At 24.4% G+C, this 23,074-nt stretch overlaps 1 protein-coding gene across 4 annotated transcripts in view; it reads left to right on the top strand.

Moving 5' to 3' along the window:
• The window catches only part of bru1 (bruno 1), a 618,688-nt gene that overhangs the window by 157,962 nt on the left and 437,652 nt on the right, over positions 1–23,074 (top strand). For all 4 annotated transcript variants that reach the window (XR_012719747.1, XM_075296969.1, XM_075296970.1 and 1 more), the window contains exon 2: positions 12,681–13,648. Coding sequence is in view for 3 of the 4 variants with exons in the window: in XM_075296969.1 (XP_075153084.1) it covers positions 12,912–13,648 (737 nt within the window). In the remaining variant the exon portion in view is untranslated. The remainder of the gene's footprint in view (positions 1–12,680; positions 13,649–23,074) is intronic.

Here is a 23,074-nt window from a genome sequence, read left to right as displayed (position 1 = left end):
ATTACTGAGGTGAGATAATCCACCGCTGAAAAACTTTTTGGTGTTCAGTCGTAGCAGGAATCGAACCCACGACCTTGTGTATGCAAGGCGGGCATGCTAACCATTGCTTCTATACAAGGAAAATTTTGAGAACATTTTCTATAAAAATAAAATTTTGAGAAAATTGTCTATAGAAATAAAATTTTGACAAAATTTTCTATAGAAATAAAATGTCCACAAAAAATTCTGTAGAAATAAAATTTTGACAAAAATTTTATAGAAATATAAAATTTTGACCACATATTCTATAGAAATAAATTTTTGATAAAATTTTCTGTAGTAAAGAAAATTTTCTATAGAAATAAAATTTTAAGGAATTTTTTATACAAAAATAAAATCTTTACAAAATTTTCTTTATATATACAATTCCGACAACATTTCCTATGGAAATAAAATATTTATACAATTTCCTATATAAGGGGAATGTAGCAGAATTTTCTGTAGTAAAGAACATAAAATTTTTGAAAAAATTTTCAATAGAAAAAAAAAATTTTACAAGAGTTTCTATAGAAATAAAATTTTGACAAAATTTTCTATAGAAATAAAATTTGGACAAAATTTTCAATAGAAATAAAATTTTGACAAAATTTTCTACAAAAGTAACATTTTGACAAAATTTTCTATAGGATAAAAATTTTGACAAAATTTCCTATGAAATAGGATTCTGACAAAAATTTCTATAAAAATAAAAATTTGACGAAGTTTTAAATAGAAATAAAATTTTGATAAAATTTTCCATATATTGATAACCGTCGAATCAAAAGAAAACTAATAAAAATAAAATTTTCATTCGTTTTGTTTTGTTATTGTTGGTTTTTTTCCTTTAATCATTGTTGTTGATTTTTTTTTTTTTGATTGGAGCTTAAAACCACGCAAAAAGAATAAAATTTTCTATAGAAATAAAATTCTGACAAAATTTTCTATAGAAATTAAGTTTCGACAAAATTTTCTATAGAAATTAAATTTTGAGATTTTGAAAGTTTCTATAGAAATAGAATTTTGACAAAATTTTCTATAGAAATTAAATTTTGACAACATTCCATATAGAAACAAAAAAATCATTATACATTATTAAAGGTCGAATCAAAAGAAAACTAATAAAAATAAAATTTAAACAAAATTTTTTATAGAAATAAAAATTTTGATAAAATTTTCTATGGAAATAAAATTTTAGCAAATTTTTCTATAAAAATAAAATCTTGACTAAATTTTCTATAATATCGATATCTTAACATTTCAAGGAATATTTATACATACAAATAAGAGTGATCAACAACTACTAAATAAGCTTTCAACATACCATAATAACACATTTCTTTCGCAGAATCTTTTTTCATAATAACCACAAAATTGGAGCAAACAGTACAAAACAATTTTTTTTTAAATGTTCTTCTATGTTGCAGTTTTAGTTCATTCGATTTCAAATTGGGCACAAGTATGTGTTTTGAATGTTTTCAGATTTTTTTTTTCAAGAAATCAGTTCAGATTTAGATATAGCTCCCATATATATCTTTCGCCCGATCTACACTCATATAACCACAGAGGACAAAGTCGTACTCCGACTTACGTGAAATTTTGCACAGGGAGTATAGTTAAAATTCTTGCAGTTCATACCAAATTTAATTGAAATCGGTGCAGATTTAGATATAGCTCTCAAATATAAACATCGTCGGAGGTATGTTCATATGACCACAGGGACCAACAGTTTACTCCAAAATAACATCAAATTATTGAATCTGTTTAGATTTGTTCGAATTGTGTTTCTTTGACACAAAATATGGTTTTCGAACGACCGCCAAAGGAGCACAAAAGTGGCTCTGCGGTATTTTGGCTCATTCCCAGACAAAGTTTCTGCATTTTTTGATACGTCAAAATCAATTTTTTTATATGAATTGTATCTGTTCTCGCTATATGTTCAGCTTGCGTACAAGATTTGTATTTTTCCCATAACGAAAATTCTATGGAACTGTGGTCAATTTTTCTCTAAAAATTAAAAACAATTCTTCAATGCTATCAATTTTTTTTTAATTTTTGTAACTAAAAAACGTGTTAAGATTTTAATCTATACCATGAAAATTTTCCATTGTCCTGTGACTGTAAACAAGTCATAATCCTTTATACCCTAAGAGTTATGGGGCGGAGTTTGTGATACTCTATGGTATTGTAACGTTAAATATTTAATAGCATTTAAATATGCCAACACGTCTGCCAGCAAATCCAAATGAATTTCAGGTGAGAAGCAAACCAGTGGTCCAGATGTGGCCAGCCGGTCTACTACATGATTTATTCTATGAATTTTTGAAATCACATGTAAGAGCTTTTCAAAAAAAAAAAAAAAATAATAAATAAAAAAAAATGTATAGTTAGGTAATATTACAAAAAAAATCGAAATAAATTGTTTATTAAATTTCTTTATAGTTTTGAAGATATTTTAAGAGTCTTCGTTTTAATTTAAATGCCAAGGTATTGTTTAAAATAATATTTGAAAATTTACTTACTTTCCAAAGCTGTTCATAGAGAAAACAAGAAATAAATAATAAACGTTAGCTTGTGTGTATTTTTTTAAATTTATTTACTAAAGCCAAAGGCAAAATAAAAATCTTTTTTTTAAGGTCCATTTAATTCCTATGTATTTTTTTCTATCCGTAAAGATCCAATTTGTTAAATGGTTATTTCCATCAGCAAGAGTAACTAACAAAAAAATCTTTTTATTTTCTTATTACAATTTAAAAAGGATCTAGAGCAATAGCTACTGGTCCCCAAAGTATTCACATTTATTGTTTTGATCTTTATGGACTTAAGAATGTGACAGGTTACTTTAGAAATAGACATATTTATCCTGTATCATGGTCACAGCCACCAAAGCAAACGGAGGAACAATATCCCTTTGAAAAGGAGCAGAAGGAAAAAATAAAATAAACATTTAAAAATATTTTTGTAGTTGTTATGGTATTCTCAGCTTAGGAAAAACAGTTTATATTCTCTCTATGTTAAGGGGACAATAGTAGTAAACAATCGCATATATAACAGACACACACACTCAATATAAGGAGCCTGGAAATTTTTCCCTACTCTATAAAACATAAACCCTGCATATGTAGAGTGTAATAGTTTATCAACATTTATGTTTTTTTTTTTTCTTCTTCAGACTATTGTGTTTCAAAATTAAGTGTTAGGAAGTATATTAGAAGCAATGAAGTTGGTATGGAAATTTTCTTGCAAATTTTAAAACGAACAGATGGGTTACGGGTGAACACAGAGATATGATGGATTAGATATTGTCATCAATTGCGAATTTTGAAAAAATATTTCTTTCTGAGTTTTGTATCGCCCATCATAGAATGGAAGATTCTCCACACTCATCTAGAAATTATAAAACATTGTGCTGATGTCATTTTCTCTGCGTGTCTATATTCAAGGAAGGCATGAGAAACACTACACTGCACTGTGTTTGACTCCCTAAAAACGTTGTCCTTACACACAAACATTTTTTTTCTGATTCAATGACGAAATATTTGATCCAATTAATTTTTTTAATTGAAATGTCTTCAATGATTGACAAAATTTTCCATAGAAAAAATATTTTGACAAAATTTTCTATAGAAGTAATATTTTGACAAAATTTTCTATAGAAATAGAATTTTGACAAAATTGTCCATAGAAGTAACATTTTGGAACAAAATTTCTATAGAAATCAAATTTTGCCAAAATTTTCTATAGAAATAAAATTTTGCCAAAATTTTCTATAGAAATAAAATTTTGACAAAATTTTCAATAGAAATAAAATTTTGGCAAAATTTTGACAAAATTTTCTATAGAAATAAAATTTTGACAAAATTTGCTATAGAAATAAAATTTGGACAAAATTTTCTATAGAAATAAAATTTTGATAAAATTTTCAATAGAAATAAAATTTTGTCAAAATTTTCTATAGAAATAAAATTTTGACAAAATTTTCTATAGAAATAAAATTTTGACAAAATTTTCTATTGAAATAAAATTTTGACAAAATGTTCTATAGAAATAAAATTTTGACAAAATTATCTATAGAAATAAAATTTGGACAAAATTTTCTATCGAAATAAAAGTTTGACAAAAATTTCTATCGAAATAAAATTTTGGCAAACATTTCAATAGAAATAAAATTTTGGCAAAATTTTCTATAGAAATAAAATTTTGCTAAAATTTTCTATAGGAATAAAATTTTGACAAAATTTTCAATAGAAATAAAATTTTGGCAAAATTTTCTATAGAAATAAAATTTTGCCAAAATTTTCTATAGGAATAAAATTTTGATAAAATTTTCAATAGAAATAAAATTTTGTCAAAATTTTCTATAGAAATAAAATTTTGTCAAAATTTTCTATAGAAATAAAATTTTGACAAAATTTTCTATAGAAATAAAATTTTGACAAAATTTTCTATCGAAAACAAATTTTGACAAAATTTTCTATTGAAATAAAATTTTGACAAAATGTTCTATAGAAATAAAATTTTGACAAAATTATCTATAGAAATAAAATTTTGACAAAATTTTCTACAGAAATACAATTTTGACAAAATTTTCTATAGAAATAAAATTTTGACAAAATTTTCTATAGAAATAAAATATTGACAAATTTTTCTTAAAAAAAAATGTTTATAAGATATTCTATAGAAATAACATTTTGACACAATTGTCCATAGAAATAAAATTTTTACAAAATTTTCTACAGAAATAAAATTTAGACAAAATTTTCTATAGAATAAAATTTTGAAAAATTTTTCTATAGAAATAAAATTCTGACAAAATTTTTTATAGAAATAAAATTTTGACACAATTGTCCATAGAAATAAAATTTTGACACAATTGTCCATAGAAATAAAAATTTGACAAAATTTTCTATAGAAATAACATTTTGACACAATTGTCCATAGAAATAAAATTTAGACAAAATTTTCTATAGAAATAAAATTTTGACAAAATTTTCTACAGAAATAAAATTTAGACAAAATTTTCTATAGAATAAAATTTTGAAAAAATTTTCTCTAGAAATAAAATTTTGACAAAATTTTTTATAGAAATAAAATTTTGACACAATTGTCCATAGAAATAAAATGTTGACACAATTGTCCATAGAAATAAAAATTTGACAAAATTTTCTATAGTAATAAAATTATTACAAAATTTTCTATTGAAATAAAATTTTGACAAAATGTTCTACAGAAATAAAATTTTGACAAAATTTTCTATAGAAATACAATTTTGACACAATTTTCTATAGAAATAAAATCTTGGAAAAATTTCTGTAGAAATAAAAATTTTACAAAATTTTCTATAGAAATAAAATTTTGACAAAATTTTCTATAAAAATAAAATTTTGACAAAATTTCAATAGAAATAAAATTTTGACAAAATTTTTGTATAGAAAAAAACATTAACAAAATTTTCTATAGAAATGAAATTTAGACAAAATTTTCTATAGAAATGAAATTGTGACAAAATTTTCTATAGAACTAAAATTTTGACAAAATTTTTTATGGAAATAAAATTTTGACAAAATTTTCTATAGATATAAAATTTTGACAAAATTTTCTATCGACAACAAATTTTGACAAAATTTTCTATTGAAATAACATTTTGACAAAATGTTCTATAGAAATAGAAAATTGACAAAATTTTCTATAGTAATAAAATTATTAAAATTTTCTATTGTAATAAAATTATTACAAAATTTTCTATTGAAATTAAATTTTGAGAAAATGTTCTACAGAAATAAAATTTTGACGAAATATTCTATAGAAATACAATTTTGACACAATTTTCTATAGAAATAAAATTTTGACAAAATTTTCTATAGAAATAAAATTTTGACAAAATTTTCGATAGAAATAAAATGTTGACAACATTTTCTATAGAAATAAAATTTTGACAAAATTTTTGTATAGAAAAAAAATAAACAAAATTTTCTGTAGAAATAAAATTTAAACAAAATTTTCTATAGAAATAAAATTGTGACAAAATTTTCTATAGAACTAAAATTTTGACAAAATTGTTTATAGAAATAAAATTTTCTATAGAAATCAAATGTTGACAAAATTTTCTATAGAAATAAAATTTTGACAAAATTTTCTATCGAAAACAAATTTTGACAAAATTTTCTATTGAAATAAAATTTTGACAAAATGTTCTATAGAACTAAAATTTTGACAAAATTTTCTATAGAAATAAAAATTTGACAAAATTTACTATAGTAATAAAATTTTTACAAAATTTGCTATTGAAATAAAATTTTGACAAAATGTTCTACAAAAATAAAATTTTGATAAATTTTCTATAGGAATAAAATTTTGACAAAATTTTCTATAGAAATAAAATTTTTCCAAATTTCCATAGAAATAAAATTTTGACAAAATTTTCTATAAAAATAAAAGTTTGACTAAATTTTATAAAGAAATAAAATTTTTGGTAAAATTTCCTCCAAATTTTGGTAGATTATTTTAGGCTCGAGTGGCAACCGTGGTTCGTCGTCATTAGTCGTCGATGGGTTAAGCATAGCTTGATATGTGTCTTAAAATATGTCCATTATCCATTACATGAAAGGATTAGCTTAAAAACAAGTATAAACGGCCGTAAGTTAGGCCAGGCCGAATCTTAATGTACCCTCCACCATGGATTGCGTAGAACCTTCTACGAAAGACCGTCATCCACAATCGAATTACTTGGGTTGTGGTATTTTAAATCGTTTTCTAAATTGTGAGTTAGTCCATACGTGGTATACATTAGACAAAAAAAAAGTATGTGTAGGTATGTCTACAAATAATTACGAATCGATATGGACTTTTGCACGGTACGTAAGAAGCCAGAATTGAAATATGGGGGTCGCTCTTATGGGGGCTATATACAATTATTGATATGGACCAATTTTTGTGTGATTGGGGATCGATTTATCTGAGGGCTATATATAACTATAGACCGATATGGACCTAGTTAGGCATGGTTGTTAACGGCCATATACTAGCACAATGTACCAAATTTCAACTGACTCGGATGAAATTTGCTTCTCCAAGAGGCTCCAAAACCAAATCTCGGGATCGGTTTATATGGGGGCTATATATGAATATGGACTGATATGGACCACTTTTGGCATGGTTGTTGGATACCATATACTAACATCACGTACCAAATTTCAACCGAATCGAATGAATTTTGCTTCTCTTAGAGGCCTCGCAAGCCAAATCGGGGGATCGGTTTATATGGGGGCTATATATAATTATGGATCGATTTCGACCAATTTTTGCATGGTTGTTAGAGACCATGTACCAAATTTCAGCCGGATCGGATGAAATTTGCTTCTCTTAGAGGCCTTGCAAGCCAAATCGGGGGATCGGTTTATATGGGGGCTATATATAATTATGAACCCATGTGGACCAATTTTTGCATGGTTGTTAGAGACCATATACTAACACCATGTACCAGCCGGATCGGATGAAATTTGCTTCTCTTAGAGGTTCGGCAAGCCAAATCGGGGGATCGGTTTATATGGGGCTATATGTAATTATGGACCGATATGGACCAATTTCTGCATGGTTGTTAGAGACCATATACTAACACCATGTACCGGGTCGGATGAAATTTGCTTCTCTTAGAGCAATCGCAAGCCAAATTTGAGAGTCCGTTTATATGGGGGCTATACGTAAAAGTGGACCGATATGGCCCATATACAATACCATCCGACCTACATCAATAACAACTACTTGTGCCAAGTTTCAAGTCGATAGCTTGTTTCGTTCGGAAGTTAGCGTGATTTCAACAGACGGACGGACGGACGTACATGCTCAGATCGACTCAGAATTTCACTACGACCCAGAATATATATACTTTATGGGGTCTTAGAGCAATATTTCGATGTGTTACAAACGGAATGACAAAGTTAATATACCCCCCATCCTATGGGGGAGGGTATAAAATAGAATGTTTGTCCTAGCGATTGTCATTAAAAGAATATAGAAAATTAATCCCCTATTTAAATATCTTTCATCAGCCTTAGCCTAAAATACACAAGTAAATTCTTTATTTCTTTGATCCCTTTTCTACTTATAAAAGTCTCATCTTTGTTTAAATACACAAAAAAAGGGGTGGGTGGAAACTAGTAATACCACACATAACCATATTGTCATGAACTTCCGCTTCAAAATATACTATATACACTCCCATAAGTTTGTTTATTTTAAGGCTTAGGTCAGCTTTATTTCACTTACACTCATCCCACATACCCACAGACAGTCATCCATACATACGCACGTGTAGTGAGTTTAAGCTTTTGGCTTAAAATTCTCTTGAACCATGTACAACCAAAAAGAGAAATGGTTAGTAGAGTTACAACAATAGCCGCGGGTGCCATTTGTAATGGTAGCATTGTAAGAGTTCTTGTAGTTGTTCATACATACATTGTTGCAGGCCAGTGTGCTACTATGCTACAAGAAGCAGCAACATTGTTGAGTCCATTTATTGTTGCCCTTTCAATGGCTTGTGTCTGTTTGTGTGTGCAGTAAAGTGTGTCTCCCCTTAAGTGATAATAAAAAGAAATTGTTAAGTATTTTACTTGTTGGCCAGTAGCCGTTGCTCAGTTACTGTAATGCTTGGGATATTCCTTTATGCAATATCTGTTCATTTTTTTTTATGAACAACAAAAAATCAAAAACAAACAGATAAACAATTGTGGATGACAACAATGTAACGCATTTATTGGAATTTAATAAAAGTTGTGGTGAACATTTTTTTTAAATTGAAAACAATTGACAATAATGTTAGCATAGCTGAAGCCATTTGTGCCATTTCGCAAAAGTACATTTATTATTTATCGGGCGATACATATTTATTAGAGGTATAGGTAAATTTGAGGCATTTTTATTGTTCTATGCTAGAATTGTACCAATAGGGTAGATTTTGACAAAATTTTCTATAAAAACAAAATATTGCAAAAATTTTCTTTAGAAATAAAATTTTGACAAAATTTTCTATAGCAATGGAATTTTTACAAAATTTTTTATAGAAATAAAATTTTGACAAAATTTTCTATAGAAATAAAATTTTGACAAAATTTTCTATAGAAACAAAATTTTGACAAAAATTTCTATAGAAATTAAATTATGACAACATTTTCTATAGAAATAAAAATTTAACAAATTTTTTTTATAGAAATAAAATTTTGACACCATTTTCTGTAAAAATAAAATTTTGAAAAAATGTTCTATAGAAATAAAATGTTGGCAACATTTTCTATAGAAAAAAATATAAAATAAATTAAAATAAAAAAAATCTATAGTAATAAATTTTTGACAAAATTTTCTATAGATATAAAATTTTGCCCAAATTTCCTACATAGACAAAATTTTGACAAAATGTTCCATAGAAATAAAATTTTGACAAAATTTTCCATAGAAATAAAATTGTGACACAATTTCTGTAAAAACAAATATATTGACAAAAAAATTTCTATAGAAATAAAATTTTGACAACATTTGCTATAGGAAAAAAGTACAAAATAAAATAAACTTTTGACAAAGTTTCCTATAGAAATAAAATTTTGACAAAATTTTCTGTAGAACTAAAATTTTGACAAAATGAAATAAAATTTTGATAAAATTGTCAATAGAAATACAATTTTACCAAAATTTTCTATAGAAATAACATTAGAAAAACTTTTGTAAAGAAATACAATTTTGACAAAATTTTCTATAGACATAAAATTTTCTTTTAAAATAACATTCTGGCAAATTTTCTGTAGAACAAAAATTCTGACACAATTGTCTATAGAAATAAAATTTTTACAAAATTTTCTATAGAAATAAAATTTTGACAAAATTTTCTATAGAAATAAAATTTTGACAAAATTTTCTATAGAAATAAAATTTTGACAAAATTTTCTATAGAAATAAAATTTTGACAAAATTTTCCATAGAAATAAAATTTTGACAAAATTTTCTATAGAAATACAATTTTGACAAAATTTTCTATAGAAATAAAATTTTGACAAAATTTTCTATCGAAATAAAATTATGACAAAATTTTCTATAGAACTAAAATTTTGACAAAATGAAATAAAATTTTGACAAAATTTTCAATAGAAATACAATTTTACCAAAATTTTCTGTAGAAATAACATAAGAAAAACTTTTGTAAAGAAATAAAATTTTGACAAAATTTTCTATAGATATAAAATGTTCTTTTAAAATAACATTCAGGCAAATTTTCGGAAAAAAAATTCTGACACAATTGTCTATAAAAATAAAATTTTGACAAAATTTTCCATAGAAATAAAATTTTGACAAAATTTTCCATAGAAATAAAATTTTGACAAAATTTTCTATAGAAATAAAATTTTGAAAAAATTTTTTATAGAAATAGAATTTCGCCAAAATTTTTTTTAGAAATAAAATTTTGACAGAATGTTCTACATAAATAAAATGTTTGCAAAATTTTCAATAGAATTAAATTTTGGTAAAATATTCTATAGAAAATTAATTATGACAACATTTTCTATAGAATAAAATTTTTACAATTTTTTTATAGAAATAAAATTTTGACATCATTTTCTATAGAAATAAAATTTTTGAAAAAATGTTCTATAGAAATAAAATATTGGCAACATTTTCTATAAAAAAAAATATAAACTAAACTAAAATTTTGCAAAAAATTCTATAGAAATAAAACTGTGACAAAATTTTCTATAGAAATAAAATTTTGACAAAATTTTCAATAGAACTAAAATTCTAACAAAATAAAATAAAATTTTGGCAAAATTTTTCATAGAAAAAAAATTATGACAAAATTTTCTATAGATATAAAATTTCCTTTATAAATACAATTTTAACAAAATTTTCTATAGAAATAAAATTTTGCCCAAATTTCCTATATAGACAAAATTTTGACAAATTTTCTATAGAAATAAAATTTTGAAAAAATTTTCCATAAAAATAAAATTGTGACACAATTTCTGTAAATACAAACATATTGAAAACATTTTCTATAGAAATAACATTTTGACAAAATTTTCTATAAAAAAAAAAACAAAATAAAATAAAATATTGACAAAGTTTTCTATAGAAATTAAATTTCTACAAAATTTTGAATAAAAATAAAATTTTACCAAAATTTTCTATAGAAATAACATTAGAAAAACTTTTCTATAGAAATAAAATTTTGACAAAATTTTCTATAGATATAAAATTTTCTTCAGAAATAAAATTAAAAAAAAAAATTCTATAGGAACGAAATTTTGACAAAATTTTGGATAGAAATGAAATTTTTGAGAAAATTTTCTATTGAACTAAAATTTTGACAAAAGTTTCTATAGAAATAAAATTATGACAACATTTCCTATAGAAATATAGCTTTGACAAAAATTTCCATAGAAATAACATTTTGAAAAAATTCTATAGAAATAAAACTTTGACAAAATTTTCTATAGAAATAAAATTTGAACAAAATTTTCTATAGAAATAAAATTTTGACAAAATTTTCTATAGTAATAAAATTTTGACAAAATTTTCTATAGAAGTAAAATTTTGACAAAATTTTAAATAGAAAAAAAAAATGTTACCAACATTTTCTATAGAAATAACTTTAGAAAAACTTTTCCATAGAAATAAAATGTTTGACAAGATTTTCTATAGATATACAATTTTCTTCAGAATTAAAATTTTAACAAAATTTTCAATAGAAATGAAATTTTTACAAAATTTTCTATAGAACTAAAATTTTGACAAAAGTTTCTATAGAAATAAAATTATGACAAAATTTCCTATAGAAATATAGTTTTGACAAAGTTTTCCATAGAAATAACATTTTGACAAAATTTTCATTAGAAAAACTATTTGACAAAATAAACTAGAATTTTGAAAAAAATTTTCTATGGAAATAAAACTTTGACAAAATTTTATATAGAAATAAAATTTGAACAAAATTTTCTATAGAAATAAAACTTTGACAAAATTTTCTATAGAAATAAAATTTGAACAAAATTTTCTATAGAACTAAAATTTTGACAAAGTAAAATAAAATTTTGACAAAGGAAAAGAGAAATGATTGTACAAAGATTTATTTCGGCAAAAGCCGTCAATCTTTTTTTGTGGTTCACTTTGGGTTTGGTGAACTACCAGAATTTGTTCTGATAATTGGTTGATAGTTTTGCTGCAAGTGGAGTATGTTGATGAGGAATGTGGTAATTCCGAATCGTGCGTCCGTCCAACCATCTTGCAGTCAATAGGGCTTTGCCCAAATAAATTTGACAAACATTATTTTCCTCTGTTGGTTATGCTACACTTGTAGTTTAGTTAAGGCATGGTTTTAAGCTGAAATCAAAAACAACAATATTTTTGGCAAAATTTTCCATAGAAATAAAATTTTGAAAAAATTTTCTATAGAAATAGAATTTGTAAACATTTGAACATTAACCTTAAATAGAATATATAGTCTATATAAATATAATATGTATGTATTTTTTTTAATTTAAAAATAAATGGTAAATATGTGTTTATGTGCTTACATTATTACTAATATTCATATCATTGAACAATTCGAACTTCATTGTTGTACTAATCGCATTTTTTCCAAATTTTTTCTCTTTCTCTCTTTTTCTTCAAAACTTTTCCTTCAGGCAACAGCAACCAAATGCAAATAAAAAAGAGTGATAAAAAATTTCAGAAATTATATTAAAAAAATCAATCAATTAGAGGAATAAAAAAATATCCAAATTAAAAAAAATTAAAGTGAATATTGGCTTAGAAAAAATTGCAATTGCAATCACCTACATAAAAACAAGACCAAAAAAAAACTCCAACCAAAACGACCAGCAAAAACGGTATTCCAAAATTAAGAAGTTAACATAATGTTAAGTTCTCTGGATGCTTTGGCTAGTAAAATCTCACCTGGCTCTGGAAATAATTCTCCGTCCCAGCAAGCAAATAACAATAACCAACAGCTGCAGCATAATCAGGTTCAAAAGTCATTGTCACGCTCGATTCTACGAAGTCCTTTGTGCTATCAGACAGATTTGAAGACCGAAATACAAAACGAAACGGATTGTCCAGACAGTCAAACAAATCAGTCATTACGTTTAAACGGTAATCACTCACACAGCCACCATCATCATCATCACAACCACTACCACCAACAACATCATAACAACAACAATGGCTTGGACAGCAATGGAAACAAATTGTGTCACATCACTCACAATTCCATACATCCCTATCAGAAACAACCGAGCTCACCCTGTGGCAATGGCATTACCGGCCATCATCACAACCACTCCCACAACCATAATCACCTGCTGCAGCAAACAAAATTGGCAAACTACCACCATCACCATCAATCGTCATCGTCTTCATCGTCGCCCCCAACAACACCATTGCCCCTGTCATCTTTATCGCCCCAAGAATGCCCGCAACAGAGACAACAGCAACATGAGCTCTTTCAGCAGCAGTTGCAACAGCAGCAACAACAACTGCTCAAACAGCAGCAATCAGCAGTTGCATCACCACCCCTGTCGCCAACGACATCGACATCCCAACCGTATGATGAAAATGATTCGCAACATGATTTTGGCAGTTGTCTGAAGGAAAAGTAAGTAACCAAATAAATGAAAGCCAAAAGCAAAATTGAAGAAAAAACCCACCACCACCACCAACAACATCGACAGCAACAATGAATTGTCCTTTGTGATAAGTTTATTGTTGCTGCTGCTGTCATTTCATTGTTTTTGTTATCCTGATTTTTGAACGTTGGATTAATTTTTTGTTTGATTTTTTTTGTGCATTTTCATTTTATCCACCCTCCCCCCTTTATCTTATTTTCACGCTCCTTACCAATCATCCTTTGTAATTGGATAGAAGTTATCCTGATATTCGCTTTTGTTGTTTTTTTCGTGTTTGGCTCGTTCTTGCATCCTTTGGAATAAGTTTTCATTTACACTGCATTTTCTTTGGGTTGCCATGGTTGCCTTTGTATTCATAAGAGTTTTGGGTAAGAGTGTAAGAGAGAGAGAGAGAGCGAGGGAGTAGTGCATGTGTTTCAGTGATTTTGTTGTTAATTAGGGTGTAATGAGTAATTCAGAGAATTTTTCTTATATGGCAAAATCTCCATTGAGAATATCCTGTAGAGAACCGAAAATATAGTAGGTACAAATTTATCTATAGAAATAAAATTTCGACAAAATTTTCTAAAGAAATAATATTTTGACCAAATTTTTCTATAGATATAAAATTTTGACAAAATTTTCTATTGAAATAAAATTTTGACAAAATTTTCTATAGAAATAAAATTTTGACTAAATTTTCTATAGAAATAAAATTTTGGTAAAATTTTCTATAGAAATGAAATTTTGACGAAATTTTCTATTGAAATAATATTTTGTACAAAGTTTTCTATAGAAATGAAATTTTGACATTTTTTCCAAAGAAATAAAATTTTGGCAAAATTTTCTATAGAAAAAACATCTTGACTAAATTTTCTAGAGAAAAAAAATTTTGGCAAAATTTTCTATAGAAATAAAATTTTGACAAAGTTTTTCTATCGAAATAAAATTTTGACTAAATTATCTATAGAAATAAAATGTTGACTAAATTTTCTATAGAAATAAAATTTTGGCAAATTTCATAGAAATAAAATTTTGACAAAACTTTCATGGAAATAAAATTTTGATAAAAATTTCTGCAGAAATAAATCCTTGACTAAATTTTCTATAGAAATAAAATTTTGAAAAATTTTTCTGTAGAAATAAAATTTTGCAAAAGTGTTCTATAGAAATAAAATTTTGACTAAATTTTCTATAGAAATAAAATTTTGACAAAACTTTCATGGAAATAAAATTTTGATAAAATTTTCTGCAGAAATAAATCCTTGACTAAATTTTCTATAGAAATAAAATTTTGAAAAATTTTTCTGTAGAAATAAAATTTTGCAAAAGTGTTCTATAGAAATAAAATTTTGACTAAATTTTCTATAGAAATAAAATTTTGAAAAAATTTTCTGTAGAACTAAATTTTGACAAAATTTTCTATAGAAATAAAATTTTTACAAAATTTTCTATAGAAATAAAATTTTGACAAAATTTTCTATAGAAATAAAATTTTGAAAAAATTTTCATAGAAATAAAATTTTGCCAAAATTTTCATAGAAATAACATTTTGACAAACTTCTCTATAGAAATAAAATTTTGACAAAATTGTCTAAGAAATAAAATTTTGGCGAAATTTTCATAAAAATAAAGTTTTCACAAAACTTTCATGGAAATAGAATTTTAACAAAATTTTTTGTAGAAATATAATTTTGATAAAATTTTCTATAGATATAAAATTTTGACAAAACTTTCTATAGAAATAAAATTTTGCCAAAATTTTTTATAGAAATAACATTTAGACAAAATTTTCTATAAAAATAAAATTTTTACAAAATTTTCTATAGAAATAGAATTTTGACAAAATTTTCTATAGAAATAAAATTTGGACAACATTTTCTATAGAAATAAAATTTTAACGAAATTGTCTATACAAATAAAAGTTTAACGAAATTGTCTATACAAATAAAATCTTGACAAAATTGTCCATAGAAATACATTTTTGACAAAATTTTTCACAGAAATAAAATTTTGACGAAATTTTCTATACAAATAAAATTTTGACAAAATTTTCTATTGAAATAAAATTTTGACAAAACTTCCAAAGGAAATAAAATGTTGACAAAATTTTCTATAGAAATAAAATTTTGAAAAATTTTTCTGTAGAAATAAAATTTTGCAAAAGTGTTCTATAGAAATAAAATTTTGACTAAATTTTCTATAGAAATAAAATTTTGACAAAATTTTCTGTAGAACTAAATTTTGACAAAATTTTCTATAGAACTAAAATTTTTACAAAATTTTCTATAGAAATAAAATTTTCACAAAATTTTCTATAGAAATAAAATTTTGAAAAAATGTTCATAGAAATAAAATTTTGCCAAAATTTTCATAGAAATAACATTTTGACAAACTTCTCTATATAAATAAAATTTTGACAAAATTGTATAAGAAATAAAATTTTGGCGAAATTTTCATAAAAATAAAGTTTTCACAAAACTTTCATGGAAATTGAATTTTAACAAAATTTTTTGTAGAAATATAATTTTGATAAAATTTTCTATAGATATAAAATTTTGACAAAACTTTCTATAGAAATAAAATTTTGCCAAAATTTTTTATAGAAATAAAATTTAGACAAAATTTTCTATAAAAATAAAATTTTGACAAAATTTTCTATAGAAATAAAATTTTGACAAAATTTTCTATAGAAATAAAATGTGGACAACATTTTCTATAGAAAAAAAATGTCGACAAAATTTTCTATAGAAATAAAATTTTAACGAAATTGTCTATACAAATAAAATTTTAACGAAATTGTCTATACAAATAAAATCTTGACAAAATTGTCCATAGAAATACATTTTTGACAAAATTTTTCACAGAAATAAAATTTTGACGAAATTTTCTTTACAAATAAAATTTTGACAAAATTTTCTATTGAAATAAAATTTTGACAAAATTTCCAAAGGAAATAAAATGTTGACAAAATTTTCTATAGAAATAAAATTTTGACAAACTTCTCTATAGAAATAAAATTTTGACAAAACTTTAATGGAAATAGAATTTTGACAAAATTTTCATAGAAATAAAATTTTGACAAAATTTTCTATAAAAATAAAATTTTGACAAAATTTTCTATAGAAATAAAATGTTGACAAAATTCTCTATAGAAATAAAATTTTTGACAAACTTTTCTATAGAAATAAAATTTTGACAAAATTTTTTATAGAAATAAAATTTAGACAAAATTTTCTATAAAAATAAAATTTTGACAAAATTGTCTACAGAAATAGAATTTGGACAACATTTTCTATAGAAATAAAATTTGGATAACATTTTCTATAGAAAAAAAAAAGTGTCGACAAAATTTTCTATAGAAATAAAATTTTAACGAATTTGTCTATGCAAATAAAATTTTAACGAAATTGTCTATACAAATAAAATTTTGACAAAATTGTCCATATAAATAAATTTTTGACAAAATTTTTCACAGAAATAAAATTTTGACGGAATTTTCTATACAAATAAAATTTTTGACAAAATTTTCTATAGAAATAAAATTTTGACAAAATGTTCTATAGAAATAAAATACTGACAAAATTTTCTATAGAAATAAAATTTTTTTATTCGTTTTGTTTGTTATTGTTGGCTTCTCTTCTATCGTTATTGTTGTTTTTGATCTCAGCTTAAAGCCATGCATTGACTAAACTACAAGTGTAGCTTAACCAACAGAGGAAAAGTATGCTTGTCAAATTTATTTGGGCAAAGCCCTATAGACTGCAAGATGGTTGGATGTACAGCTGTTTCGGAATTACCACATTCCTCATCAGCATCCTCTACTTGCAGCAAAACTATCAACCAATTATCAGAATAAATTCGGGTAATTCACTCAACCCAAAGCGAACTATACTTGAACCTTCCGAAAAAGGGTTTTGATAGTCGGCTACTGCCTAAAACAAATTTGCAAGCTTATCTCTTTTCCTTTGCCAAACTCAAATTATCGATTTGAATGTAAATTTTTACAAAATGTTCTATAGAAATAAAATGTTGACAACATTTTCTGTAGAAATTAAATTTTGACAAAATTTTCTATAGAAATGTTGACTAAATTTTCTATAGAAATAAAATGTTGACAAAATTTTCTATAGAAATAAAATGTTGACAAAATTTTCTATAGAAATAAAATTTTGACAAAATTTTCTATAGAAATAAAATTTTTAACATAATTTTCTGTAGAAATAAAATTTTGACAAAATTTCTGATAGAGATAAAATTTTGACAAAATTTTCTATAGAAATAATAAATAAATAAAGGCGAAGGGCGACGAAAATAATGCCGTGGAAGTCATGACCGGGCACCTAAATTTGAGAGTTAATCTGATCCGAATGGGAACAATGGACGATGAAATATGTACGGCATATTCTGAAGAGAATGAAAACTTCGAACACTGCCTATGTCGTTGCCCTGCTTTTACAAATGAATAGCATTGTTGAAGAGTTACCTAGTTAGGTTATGTGGCAGCCCGACGTATCAGGCTCACTTAGACCATTGTGTATTCAGTCCATTGTGATACCACAGTGGTGAACTTCTCTCTTATCACTGAGTGCTGCCCGATTCTATATTAAGCTCAATGACAAGGGACCTCCTTTTGATAGCCGGGTCCGAACGGTGTTCCACATTCCAGTGAAACCACTTAGAGAAGCTTTGAAACCCTCAGAAAAGTCACCAGCATTACTGAGGTGGGATAATCCATCGCCGAAAAACTTTTTGGTGTTCGGTCGTAGCAGGAATCGAACCCACCCAAGAGTTACCTAGTTGAGTTGAAAGAGTTACCTAGTTGAGTTCGAAACGGGGTCTTAAGACAAATTAGGAAATCTGTAAAGTCACTGAGTTCCTGTAATAAAAGACAGGCCACGTCGTAATTGATTTATGTTTATCTCCAAATTTATTTTAAAGATACCCACAAAATGCCTACTTTTACTCACATATTTTTGATTTGATTTCTTTTTAATTTTTCCATTTATTTTTTTTTTTTTCGATTTATTTAGAATTTTGAATAATTGTCATATGTTCCCCAAAAATAATAATTTTCGTTCCACTCTAATAAACATTTCTATCTATAACCCAGTCATTCTATGCAAGTAAGGGAAGAGTTTGCATCAACAATTTACTAATTTTATTATTTGTTTTTAAGTAATGAGGGGAAAATTCTTTAATTTAGTTTTCGTTTTTAGCTTTTTCGTTACTATGCAACAGATAAAAAAATGGGTGAACAAATCACTGCAAGCTTTAGGAAATTTAATCAGTTGCTTCACAGCAGAAAATATATAAATTTAAAATTTAGGGTTTTCGTTAAAATCTTTATGTTCAAAGAAATTATTGGAAAATTATATTGTTGTTTTTCATTATAGAATTAGATAATAATGTTATGGTCGAAGGCACAAAGATTTCTTGTGCTTCAAATACAAATGCCATTTTTGCTTAGAGATAAGTGGTTCGACTGTAAAATGGGTATCTTTATATAAGAGTTGAAATCGCCTTTACTTCCATTATTTTGAAATCGGCCAAAAGCACAATATGTCGTAAATAACATCAAATTTACAAATTAACTTAGATTTGATAGAATTGTCCAGCTTTGGCACGAATTATGGCCTTTAAAATCATCACAAGCTACAAGAAGGTCGTAAATCTACAGTATTTTGGCAAATTCCCGTCAAAGTGCGAGATCGAACCATTGGTATATTTTTTTAGTATTAGCTTTACTCTCGAAAATGCGCAAGCGGACTGAAATCCAGAGATTGTGCCGTAAACACAAGAAACCACCTTTTTGGAATGTTGGAATGCCCATGCTCTATAGGCGAAATAGAGCAATGGTACGAGACTTTTATTTCTATAGAAAATTTTGTCAAAATTTTATTTCTATAGAAAATTTAAATTTTATCAAAATTTTATTTCTATAGAAAATTTGGTCAAAATTGTATTTCTATCGAAACGTTCCATTTGTGCAAAGTTTTATTTCTATAGAAAATATTTGCAAAATTTTATTTCTATAGAAAATTTTGTCAAAATTTTATTTCTATAAAAAAATTTTTGCAATATTTATTTTCAAAAAATTTTTTTTCAAAATTGTATTCCTACAGAAAATTTTGCGAAAATTTTATTCCTATATAATTTTTGTGAAAATTTTATTTTAGTAGAAAATTTTGTCAAAATTTTATTTCTATAGAAAATTTTGTCAAAATTTTATTTCTATAAAAATTTGTTTCCAATATTTATTTCCAAAGAAAATTTTTTCAAAATTTTATTCCTATAGAAAATTTTGTCAAAATTTTATTTTAATAGAAAATTTTGTCAAAATTTTATTTTAATAGAAAATTTTGTCAAACATTTATTTTTATAGAAAATTTGTGCACAATTTTATTCATACACAAAATTTGTGTAAAATTTATCTTCTATAGGAAATTTTGTCAAATTTTTAATTCTATAGAAAATGTTGTCAAAATTTTATTTCTATAGAAAATTTGGTCAAAATTTTATTTCTATAGAAAATTTTTGCAAAATTTTACTTCTATAGAAAATTTTTGCAAAATTTGATTTCTATAGAAAATTTTGTCAAAATTTTATTTCTATAAAAAATGTTTTCCAATATTTATTTCCAAAGATAATTTTTTCAAAATTTTATATTAATGAAAAATTTTATCTAAAATTTATTTTTATAGAAAATTTGTGCAAAATTTTATTCATACACAAAATTTTTGCAAAATTTTACTTCTATAGGAAATTTTGTCAAAAGTTTTTTTCTATAGAAAATCCCAGAAAAAAAAAACGCCACCAAAAAAGTAATGAAAATTTTCTTTTTGGATCCGGAAGTGGTGCAAAATTGACGCAGAAGCAATGAATTTAGCATATGCTTGTCATAGGAGGGAAGTCCTCCTGAATTTGCATCACTTCTTTAGGTGTGATCCGAATTCAATTTTTTGGATGTAAATTAAAAAATTCTGTGATATTTTGCCAAATAAATAACTTTTATAATTTTTGATAATTTTTAATGGATTCTAACGATTGTCGGAAATGTTTGACCTCAAATATTTTCAAAAATTCACAATTTTTTCAGATTGGATTTAGCATGTTTTTCGACAAAATTTAAATGATTTGTACCATTTTATTAACTCTTACTCTGTTTTTAACCAATTTGAAACAAAAAAAGTTAAAATTACCCATTACAAGTATGAAAAACACAAATTATAAAAAATTGAATAGAAGAACTTCCTAGGTAGTTAAAATGGAGAACATCATTGGGAGTGCATCTTCTGGAAGCGCTTTTAAAGTTGTGCCTTTGGAAGAACTTCCAATTTTTTTGCTGGGATATTTCCATATGTGAGAACATATTATGTTAGAATGTTAGAACATATTATGTTTGGGACATAAAATGTTTGTAAATATAATATGCTTAGATGCAAACATATATTAATTTAGAAATAGCCTATAAACAAATATGTGTTTAGAAATAGAGACCTAGAGAGTATGCTGCAAGTAAAATAATGCAAGTAACCAATTGGCGCCTTAAAAATATATCCACACAAAGAAAATTTCATTAAATTCATTTCTTCCACTTTATAATATGTTTGAATAATATTAGCTATAGTTTGTCTGGACCAATCCTGAAAATATATATGCTTGAAGCAAAATGTGTTTTTGGAGTATATGGTACAGAAGCTATTTTTTTTTTTGAGGATCTATGAGCAAAATAAATTTTTCATATAAAAATTTCTAAGTTTTCAGGATTTGGATGGAATTTTGGATTTTCTAGAGGACATCACGAATTAAGGCCGTTTCCACTTTATTACGAACAAAATGTTTCTTCAATAGAAGTGTTTTATAATTTTATTTTAACAAAATTTTCAACAGAAATTACATTTTGCAAAAATTTTCTATAGAAATTAAATTTTGCACAAATCTTCTATAGATATAAAATTTTGAAAAAAATTTCTATAGAAAATAAAACAAGAAAATGTTTGAAAAATTTTAATTCTATAGAAATTTTTTCCAAAATTTTATTTCTATAGAATATTTTTGCAAAATTTTTTTCTATAGAAAATTTTTACAAAATTTTTGCAAAATTTTAGTTCTTGAGGAAATTTTTGCAAACTGTTAGTTCTATAGAAAATTTTGTCAAAAATTTTTCAAAATTTTATTTCTATGGACAATTTTGTCAAAATTTTATTTCTATGGAGAATTTTGTCAAAATTTTATTTCAATAGAAAATTTTGTCAAAATTTTATTTCAATAGAAAATTTTTGCAAAATTTTATTTCTATAGAAAATTTTGTCAAAATTTTATTTCTATAGAAAATATTGTCAAAATTTTATTTCTATAGAAAATTCTGTCAAAATTGTATTTCTATAGAAAATTTTTCAAATTTTCAAACAAAAACATTCAAAAAATTTTCTATAGAAAAAAGTTTTGCAAAAATTTTCTACAGAAATAAAATGTCGACAAAATTTTCTATAGAAAAATAAGAAACATTTGCTAAATTTTATTTTTATAGAAAATTTTTGCAAAATTTTATTTCTATAGAAAATTTTTTCAAAATGTTATTTCTATAGAAAATTTTTTCAAAATTTTCAAACAAAAACATTGAAAAAATTTTCTATAGAAAAAATTTTGCAAAAATTTTCAACGGAAATAAAATGTTGACAAAATTGTCTATAGAAAATAAGAAAATTTTGCAAAATTTTATTTCTATAGAAAATTTTTGCAAAATTTTATTTCTATAGAAAATTTTTGCAAAATTTTATTTCTTGAGGTAATTTTTGCAAAAGTTTAGTGCAATAGAAAATTCTGTCAAAAATTGGTCAAAATTTTATTTCTATAGAAAATTTTTGCAAAATTTTATTTCTATAGAAAATTTTTGCAAAAATTTATTTCTATAGAAAATTTTTGCAAAATTTTATTCCTATAGAAAATTTTGTCAAAATTTTATTTTTATAGAAAATTTTTGCAAAATTTTATTTCTATAGAAAATTTTTGCAAAATTTTATTTCTATAGAAAATTTTTGCAAAATTTTATTTCTTTAGAAAATTTTTTCAAAATTTTATTTCTACAGAAAATTTTTGCAAAATTTTTCTTCTTGAGTGAATTTTTGCAAAATTTTAGTTCTATAGAAAATTTTGTCAAAATTTTATTTCTATAGAAAATTTTTGCAAAATTTTATTTCTATAGAAAATTTTTGCAAAATTTTATTTCTATATAATTTCTATTTTTGCAAAATTTTATTTCTATAGAAAATGTTTTCAAAATTTTCAAACAAAAACATTGTAAAAGTTTTCTATAGAAAAAATTTAGCAAAAATTTTTGCAAAATTTTATTTCTATAGAAAATGTTTGCAAAATTTTATTTCTTGAGGAAATGTTTGCAAAATTCTAGTGCT

The sequence above is a fragment of the Haematobia irritans genome, chromosome 2 (genome assembly GCF_050003625.1).
Source record: "Haematobia irritans isolate KBUSLIRL chromosome 2, ASM5000362v1, whole genome shotgun sequence".
NCBI lineage: Eukaryota > Metazoa > Arthropoda > Insecta > Diptera > Muscidae > Haematobia > Haematobia irritans.
The sequence above is the reverse complement of the archived record's forward strand: the minus strand, read 5'-3'. Positions and strand labels throughout refer to the sequence as shown.